This window comes from Meleagris gallopavo, chromosome 2, assembly GCF_000146605.3.
Source record: "Meleagris gallopavo isolate NT-WF06-2002-E0010 breed Aviagen turkey brand Nicholas breeding stock chromosome 2, Turkey_5.1, whole genome shotgun sequence".
NCBI classification, from domain to species: domain Eukaryota; kingdom Metazoa; phylum Chordata; class Aves; order Galliformes; family Phasianidae; genus Meleagris; species Meleagris gallopavo.
Window position 1 is genome coordinate 76,613,170 of NC_015012.2, and position 9,973 is coordinate 76,623,142.

Genomic DNA, 9,973 nt, shown 5'->3' on the forward strand with positions numbered 1-9,973 from the left:
TATCTTCCTGAGAACTTAATAGTCTGCACCAGTAAGAGTTCTTTTTCTTAAACTCACTTCAGTCTGAAGGTTTGTGTATACACTTTGAACTTCAGTTCTAAACAGTTATCTTCTCCCAAAATTTTATCATTAGAATACTAAGGTGGTGTCGTGAACTAGCAGGTATTTGATTTAATGGACAAAATGAGGGATCTGACATGTGCAGAAACAAACCCACAAATATACTTGGTCTCCAAAATGGTCTTAAAACTGATAGGAGGGAATTTGCTGATGAGCAAATTGTTTTCTTGAAACTTGCTGAGAATCTTTTGACACATAGGCACTGTTGGTTATCCTGACTGGGATTTGAAAATGCAGGTAATGCTCCTCCAACTCATGGATCTGAGTTAGCTGCTTTGACACTACTGAACCCAGGGGACTAAAGCTAATGTGACGCTTGTTGCTGGAGTCTCCATGAGCTCAGAGCACCTACAGTAAGCATTTCCTCTTGAGTCAGGCATCACTATGTGGAGTCACTCTAGACTCAGTTTCTTGACTCAGCCACCATTTTCAGGAGGTCTTTCTTTGCTTGCCTCGGCACAAGGGAAGATTTCCCTTGTCAGGAGAAGAATGTCACAAGCATATAGGCATGCACACCTCTATGTGGTTAGGAAGTGAGGTACAGGATAGCTGTTTTGTGCTGGTATAGGCATTAGAATTATCCCATGTTCATACATCATACTTGTAACCTCTAGCAAGGAAACCAAATGTTCAGGTTTTGTGAATTACTAGCTCTCTGAAAATATAGCCCAATCTTCTTTGAATTCTCTCAAGGTGAGAACAGTTCACAATGAGAAGACTTGATGTTCAAATTGGACTTTATAAGTATGTGAATCTGTGCACTAGTTGTTTGTGGGTAAATGCTGGCATACTGAACACGTTTAAAATATTTCTCCAGTCTTCTCCAGCCACAACTGTCACATCTCCCAATACTACTCCAGCAAAAAGCATTGATACGTCTCCTCCAGTTGATCTTTTTGCAACTGCATCTACAGCTGCTCCAGTCAGGTAAGTTGAGAAGCGTACTTGAGTTATTGTGCTTGATGGTACAAACTAAAGTCACACTTGTAATGGGAGACTAGCCTGCAAGATTTTGCTTACTTTACAGATAGTATCCAACAGTATTGAATGAGGTGCACAATTCTACCAGTCGAGGTCATATATGAGTTCAAGCAAACAAACAAAAAAACATCCAAACAAGAATGCAAACTTTGTGTCTACTCTGATTTGCTCTCAGTGTAGTACTGATTTTGTACAGTTCTCAACATAAACTTATTATCAAATAGACTGAAGTAATATGCACATCCAAAATAGTCTCTGCTGACCTTCTGTACTGCTTCTAAAACTACTGAATTAAGATTCCTTTCTCTTGCTATTCAAATCAGTTAATGAAGCACAGAAAAATATAATGAATGTTGGGAGGATGAAATAAAAAATAAATGTTAAATTCCAATGAGGAATTTTGAACAATACTTACAAGCTAAAACTAGGACAGACTACTGTTGTTCATTGTAATGTGTAGAAATGAAAGAACTCTAAACATGTAAAAGCTATGAGCTTGAACCAAAACTATGAAGACAAGACTGACTTAATTGTCAAATTAAACACTTCACTGAAGAAAGATCTTCTACAGCTTATTATTTAAATGTTCTAAATGAAAAAAAAACCACCTTGTTTGCTAAGCATATATTCAGATGGCTTTAGGCATAAAAGTTTTACCAACTGTATTCTACCTAACACTTATTTATTGCCTAGAAATGCAAGTTTCTGATTCTCAGGTATGTCACGGGGAATGGAGCTGTTTTCAGTTGCAGCAGTTATTTCCTCTGTTCTTAGGGGACACCTGGGTTTTTGAATTTGGGTTTGTTTGTTGTTTTTTTTGTATGGTGGTGGTGGCTTATTTTTTAAAAAAACTTTTTAGGGATTGTCACAGTTTAGTGATGTCTCATAAATTTATTAAAATGCCATTATGAAGTAATGTAAATAAGTTAAGATCCTATCCTAGGATATAGTATGTTCTTTGGCACTCACTGCAGTTCCATTCCTGGTCACTGCTCTGATTCTAAAACCTGGAAAAATTCTCTCTCTTAATAGTTCTATCAGTCTTCCGGTCTAAGGATGGCCTTATCCAATCTAATTCCTACAATCCAGACATGACATTTCTTTCGGTCTTGACTGAAGTAAAAAAATTACTCCAGTATTTAATAATTATCTTCCTTTTCTTGGCAGCTCTTCCAAACCATCCAGTGATCTTCTGGATCTTCAGCCAGATTTTGCTGCTAGTGGGCAAGCGGCTCCAGCAGCCCCTGCTGGAGCGACTTCTTGGGGAGGTATAGAAAACCACTGTCAGCATTTCTTCTTGCTATCTCCCTCTTCTTGCTTGGCTGGCTGAACTGAAACCTATCCCTTTTCATACTAGCACAGGATGTTCCCAGCTCACTTTCTGTGTTCTGCTGACCTGACAGGCGTGCATTCCCTTGCAGCACAAGACTACTCCTTTTTCTAGGGATATGCATAATTGTATAAGCTGATTATAAAACCTGAATGCAGAGCTGTGGTTGGGGGGCAGGATTGTGTAACTATATGAGCAGGAAGTGAATGGCTAATGGTGGAGAGGTAGGGTAGACACTTTAAAATAGTCAGGGAGGTAGAACTAAAACTGTTCATTTGCTTCTTGGCAAGTTGTGTGAAGATATTAGCACTTCTGTTCATGAAGCAAAATGCACGGACCAGTGGGGGAACGATCAAAAGTATCTGCTAAAGCAAAAAGTGTCTAGAGGATTCCAATGATGGTAAATTAGTTCTATTGTGAGTTTTACCTCTGATATTCCTTAACATAGTGCACTGAAAAATTTGCTTTTCTGTGTAGAACTGTAGTAAGAAAATAGAAGTAGAGGGCTAGCTGTCTTTAAATAGGAACCAGTTCTCTGGAATATGATCTTTGTGGTACAGCAAAGGTACAGCAACCAAGCCTGTTCCAGACAGCTTTAGCAGTGATGGTCTGAAGAGGATCACAGTAAATGTTACGCAATGCTCACTTCTGTTTTCTTGAGGACAAGGAATTAGGCTAATAAATGATGATTTAGGCTACATAGTCGCAAACCTGTGGTGTAGTTGTAGACATCTTCACTCATTACAGCAGGAATATTGCACTGAGTCACCCTGAGTCCATTATGAATACTAACACTGGATACTAGTGACTTCTGTGTTCCCTGTCTCTGTTATCATCTTCAGTTCATTAAAGATATTGGTCTCCCAACTGCCTCATCGTGAAAGTATAGCTATGTAGACCACACTTTGCATATTTATATAAAAATCTGTTGTTTTTTTTTTTTCAGAAGTGGCAGATTTATTAACAGAAATACAATTTTATACAGAAAATAAGACCAAAGAGTCATCTCTCCTAGATATCTGGGGCTAATTAGTCCACATTTTTTAACAGCTTCCCACTTATTTTCTCTGTAGTTATGCCCTAGCAGCTGGTAGTTACTTTTGTTGTCCTTATATATCATCCCCAGGTGCTAAAACACAAGCTTTTCTGAGCTGTTCCAGAAGAGCTCAGGCCTCTTGGATAACTTCTTTTTTTTTCTTCTTCAAGAGATTGTTCATTTGTGCAGAATAAATAGCCATTAAAATATTTATTCACATTGCAACTGAAAGCTGATGGTTTGGTTTTTGTGTGATTTTTTTTTGGATAAGGAACATAGGGTTTGGAGCTTAGATGTTTTAGAAGAGGTGTTACTTGTGTATTCCTTTGAATTACTGAAAACTTTTAAAAATTTGTCAGTAATACATCTAGACCTCTTGCTCCATAGCAGAAGAGGACAGCAAACTTTTTTTCCTTTGGCTGGGATTATCACCAATCTTATCAACTGTACTTCAAGCTTGTCTTTCAGAATAGCATTTTGGTAACTTAGTAAGCCTCAAATTTGTCTGCTTTGCTGATGGCAGGAGTTCAGGTGTGGAAGATCTGTTATCACACTGGAATCACACCTTTTTCCTAACACTTTTCAAAATATAAGGCCACTTCTGGAATACGGTATCCAGTTCTGGGCTTTTGTAGTCAAGGTAGACATTTGATAAACTGAAGGAATCTAAAGGGGGCTCTTAGCAGTGGCTTACACCTATTTGAAAGGGATCTTGCAAAGTGGAACCATCATTTTTCTGGGAACGATAACTGGTTGTAATGAGAAGTAGCAGAAACACGTAGCTGTTTTGGAGGCTTATTACATTAATAAAAAATTGTTTCACGTGGAGGATAATGCAGCACCAAGGCAGATCCTCTATGCACATGCTAAAGGAATGTCCATTCCTGGAGATTTTTAAAGACCCAACCAGGGAAAGCCATGACTGCCTTGATCTGCTGTTGGTACATTACAGTTGTATGTTAGGTGTATTTCTGAGTACAACATGAGTTACCTAACAAATGAACTGTAAATTGTGAGATATACAGTGCTGTGGTAACCGTAGAAGATCAAGGTAGGGTAATAAATTTCCTGCAGCATGTGAGGAAAGCATTTGGCAGGCAGTTTAGGCCGTAGAATTGCAAAAAATACAGTAGGTGATATTCTGTATCTTTGTGAGATATAATTCAGATATAAAAGCAAATTGACTTGAACTTCTCTGAACTACCTTGCATTGTGACTTAGAACGTGGCTTTGCTATCAATATTCTTACTTTAACTACTCAATAAGGCATTATTTTAATCCTTACCATACTAAGAGTATGTGCTGGCCATGCTGTGCTGGACAATTGTTATTTCACTTTATTATGACCTATAACGTAACTGGATAACAAAAATGCATTGAAGAATAAGCTAATAAGAGGTAGAAGTTTGCCAACAGTTGTTTATTTCAGGTCTAGCTTTGTGGCATCCACCTGTTGTGCAGTAATGAGATACCAGAGTACTGCATTTTTAATACACTGCTACACTTTTCAGAATGGTGTTTTGACTTACCTTGGCTTGTGAAGTGAGTCTCAAGTAGAGCTCTCCTAACGAACCAATTATTAAAATACACACATCATATTTTTTTTGACCCTTTTTAACAAGCGATGTAAAATGAAGACTGACTTATTAAGGTTAACCTCTAATTACTCAAAGTATTTTACTTCCTACATTTTTACTTTACCTGTAGTGAAACATCCGGATGCTGTGCTGGTTCTTCAGCACGTTGTGGGTAAATGAACTCATGACCCTGTTAAATGTATAATGAACCAAGGAGAAATACTGAACTACTGATTATTAAATAAGGCCAAGCCACTTATTTTTCTCAGATTTTTATACCTCACAGTTTTTATTTTGATGTTCTGTTTTGTGGTTTTCTGTGTCAGGTTTTGTGTTTTTTTCTTAATATCTATTATGGAAAGCTTCCTCTGTCTGCCTGTGTGTTCAATCTGCCTGGTATTAGCACTCATTAGATTGTAGAAAAGTCTGTCACTAAAGATACTCATTGGCTTCTGAAAAGTTTATTAAGGAACCAAAGTTGGAACAAAGCTAGCCAGGAAGGGAGAACTTGTATGGTGCTGAACAGCACTCTAAAGTTTCTTGTCTCTGCCCTGTGGTAGGAGACCTTCCTATCAGCTCCTATGGGCTACTGCTAGATTCTCTCTGCTGTAGTGTAAAAAACAGAACAGTAGCTGTATGAAACAGTGATACATGATACCTATATGTGATTAACTTGGTGATTAACTGTGAAGGCATGTAGCAAATGGATTTTATGTGCTTATGCTGACATGAATAGAGATATTTAACAGAATGAGTTTGGCATGTAACCATAACATCTTGAATGCTAGAAAATCAAGTGCTGAAATGACATTTAAACTATACGTATCACCTAGAGAACAAATTTATCACTAACAAACATCTTCAGTCTGGCAGTTCTACTAATTGGTCTGTTTCTTTACACTGCTGCCATTTTAATGGACAATCGCTAGACCTCTTGGGAGAGGGTGAGTAATATTTTTGATTTTTAAGTCTTCTGAATGTTAAGAGTCCTTATTAGGAGCTCTAACTTTTTGCAGTTGAGTGTTTGTGGTCTCTCTCTCTCTTCCCCTTACTTTTCCTGTTTGATCTTCGTTATGTGGTTGCATATAGATAATCTGGCTGCACTTTCCGGTGTTACCTCTGAGCCACAGATTTCAGATCCATTTGCTCCAGAGCCTAGTGCAACTACTGCTGCAACTACTGATACTACAACCACTTCATCTGCTGCTCCAACAACTACAACTATTACTGCTACCACTGCTGAAGTGGATCTCTTTGGAGGTTAGTTTGGTTGCTCTAGTACTCTGTGCCAACTCAAAAGATAGATGAACAATACAAGTTCAGCTATTTATAACAAGACCTCTAATTTAACTCTACCAGTGCATGTGTGTTGGATACTAGATGGAACAGGAAATGTAAACTACCCTTTTGTTTGCTGTGCTATTAGCTATAGACTTCTTTGCATATATTCAACTAAATGGAAATGGAAAACCGCATACACTTAAGACTGAGGTATATTATGTTAAACAGCTAAGAACATTACTTTTCAAGTCCACATTGGGTTAAGCAGGCATGCTTTCCACATTATTCAGTAACTACAGTTTCTGGAAAAATAATTATTGCACCGGAGAAGATGGACATGGCTGCTTTTTACATTTATTACATGTCATGCTTGAGCTATTGTTTAATTTGGGCTTTTCCTGTAAATATAATACTGAGCCAGCTGAAATACTTCATTTCAGTATTCTTGAATCTATGTTTTATCTTGCGTAGCATGACAATAAATTGAAATGGCAGTGAACTTGGTACTAAATGCCAATGATAAAATTGATTTATAGAAAGCGTTTTCCTATAGTTTTGTTATGCTCTTTCGGTCTCTAATCTTAGCTACTAACTTTGAATAAGAATAAACCTCCCTCTCCACCCAGTATGTTATCAGCTTACTTGTCTAATGAAGCAGAAGGCTGCTCAACAAGTTAGAAACTACTGTTTCTTTTCAACATGGTACCAGCCCAGGTTTATGGAAAAATCTGCTGATCTACAAGCTACTAACATTCCCAACTATTCCATTTTTCTAGTTGTCTCATCCTGTGAATCATACTTCCTGTGGCTCAGTGGATATCAAGAATTAGTAGTAACTTAGTTGGTGTAAAAACTAGGTAAAATACTTGGTGTATTCTAAAACTTTAACGTATGTTCACTGTTTGGGTGTGTTTATCTATTGGTTCTAGTTCCAGACTGATAAAGAGGTCTTGTACAAAAACAGTTTGACTATAAAGGCTTTTCCTAAAGACTGGAAGTTTCTAGAAAAAGGTTTTTTTTTAAGACTGGCTTCAACAGACACCTTTCAGATGGCTCCAGTAAAATTGCTGACAAGCTCTGAGGAAGGAGTGAAGCTGGTTCACTGCTTCTTAATCCCTCCTTTTAAAAGGGTAGAAGAGAGTCTAATGCCACAGAATCAGGAAGTTCAGAAACCATTTAACCTGGCAGCAGTTTAAGATACCACCAGGAGCAAGAATCTGACATCTGTTACTCTTGGAAGCTTGTTGCAGAGGCCAAGGCCTGATGAACTCATAGTTACATAGTGTGCAGTGCATACTTCTGGTGTGTTTGCTTTGGAAGGTAAGTCAGTCTTGGAAACAGCACTTTCAAATAGTTTTCTTCATTTAGAATAGATGTATCACTTTTAAATGGATCAAAATAATAATTAAAATAAATAAATAAATAAGTTCTTAGTTGCTTTGCACTGTGTCTTGTTGGTGAGGTGCAGTACAGGAAGGAACAAGAACAGTGATCTCAAGAGAAAGCATGTAAAGAGTCTGCAAGAAGTGGCAGAGTAGGCAAAAAAGATAGAAAAAAGGCAGCAGAGAAGGCAGAAGCAGAAGACTTTGCAGGAGTAAATTCTGACTTTTCTTCTTATGCATTACCACTGATATGGAGCTTGTATGCTACCTGTGACTCTGACTGGACTTTGTCTTTAGGAAAACAGTCCTGTGTTATGTCTTCATCTAATGTATTCCTGGAAAGTAGGTGAGAAATGCAGGGTTGATCCACCACAGCTTCTTGAAGAATTCAGTCTGAATGACGGGTGAGCTTTCACTTAACTGGTCCCACTTAAAAATTCCCTGTCTACAGACTGAATTCAGATTGCAACTGGAGTCATTCCCAAAAGGGAGAAATCTAGAGGTAGAGGAAAAGAAATATCTTGAAATGCTTTCTATCTCAGTAACAGAATTCAGACATATTATTTTTGGAAATCATTGATGTGCTTTTGAATTAAATTTATTCTATTATGTAAACATTGAGGAAGGCAAATAACAGCAGACACTGTGCAAATGCTGAGCATTCAGATGATGTGAATAGGCAGGGTGACTTTCCCTAGTGAATGTATCTTTTATGCTGGAACATGCATTCATAGTATATACCAAACTGGTGTTTATTTAAAAAACATGTATATTTGTAAGATTCTTTCCTAACACTGAGCCTAGTGAAATATATCCTGTTAGCTCACCTGAGGTTCTCCATATAAAAAAATAATAGAGAAAAAAAATGTGTAAACAGAACATCCTTTTCACCTGCACACTTAGTTCTGTGATCTTTCCTGTAATTTTGACTTTCATACAGTTGTTCCAGATGTTGCACATTACATTAGATGAGTATCAGTATCATCAGTGTGAAAAGCTTTTATCCTATATTGATGCAGTAGCAACGAATAAAAAAGCTTGAATTTTTAGAATTACACAGACCACTCTCAGAAACATTCATTTTGCTGTGGACAGTACATACTGAAGCACTATTTCAGTATTTCAGAACTTAAGGGCACCCTTCTTTACCCATCATTTCAACAAGAACTATTAGCAGTTAAGCAGTATGTAATACATATCTACGACTCCCAACTGATGTTCTGTGTAGTATGAAGTTGCAAAGGCTTCAGTAATATCTCTTGAAGTTACCGGGCTGTCTGTGAACTCATGTGAGGATCATGTATCACTTGATTATAGAAGTCAAGCTACGTTTTCTTTAGAAGCAAAAGATGTACAAATGTGAGGAATTAAGTAGATGTGGTAGCTGCTTTAAAGAAAGAAGATCTTTTGCATTGCTGGGTATAAACACATAGGATTAGTACGACAGTGTGGAGGAACAAAAGGGAAGATAAAAATATATTTTTTTGGCTAATAAAATATACAGTATCCATCTCTACATGTGATGCCATCTGTGCAAGTACAACAGAGCCTTTTGAAGGGCTACAAAAGAATTGAGAAGCATCAACTATAAAGCACATTTCAGGAGGGAATTGCATTGTTGGTCTACAGACTTGTGTGGATAGAAGTATGTTCTTCCACAAGAATGCAAGCTGATGTTCCACATGAAGGATATCAGAGTAGAACAAGCAGCAGCACACAGGACCATGCACAGTGTATTCTGAAGTAGTACGATTCAGAAGTCTTCAGTCCACTTCTGTCTTAAATTTCTTCTAAGGGGTATATGCCAGTGCCTGGTATGCATACAATAAGGTGACTTTTGACTAATTGTTATTTTTACTTGGACAACTGCCATCCAGTTTTGTTGTTGAACCTCGATACATGAAAAATAGAATTATATTTGAAATGGCTTATTAGCAGGCCTTTATTTGCTAACAATTCATTTTAATTCTATTGCAAGAGTAACTGGCTTTCATCTCTTCTGTTCAAGTTTTAGTGCATGTTCTTTTTGGGCTTTTTAGATTAACTGGCGTAAACTTGGTTTTAAAATGGTTGTTTTCATTTTAAAATTGATATTCAAGTTAAAGCATGTTAAGCTTTTTCCTGTGTTGATTTAACAGTGCAATTGCAGTATTCCTGAAGAGTTGTTTTTTTTTTTTTTACCTTGCTAACTTTTTACTAGTAGGTGAATAGTCTTTATGGGCATCTTAAACCATTTAATCTTAATTGCACCATCTTTTTTTTTTTT

The 9,973-nt window shown here is 37.2% G+C and overlaps 1 protein-coding gene across 12 annotated transcripts in view; it reads left to right on the forward strand.

Annotated features, from left to right (window-relative positions):
- Positions 1-9,973, forward strand: part of SNAP91 (synaptosome associated protein 91) — a 71,215-nt gene that overhangs the window by 36,380 nt on the left and 24,862 nt on the right. For 9 of the 12 annotated variants that reach the window (XM_031552543.1, XM_031552546.1, XM_031552545.1 and 6 more), the window contains 3 exons: positions 938-1,047; positions 2,269-2,369; positions 6,134-6,304. In XM_031552543.1, coding sequence (XP_031408403.1) covers positions 938-1,047; positions 2,269-2,369; positions 6,134-6,304 — 382 coding nt within the window. The remainder of the gene's footprint in view (positions 1-937; positions 1,048-2,268; positions 2,370-6,133; positions 6,305-9,973) is intronic. The other 3 variants (XM_019613129.2, XM_010707668.3, XM_010707669.3) reach the window with 1 other exon arrangement.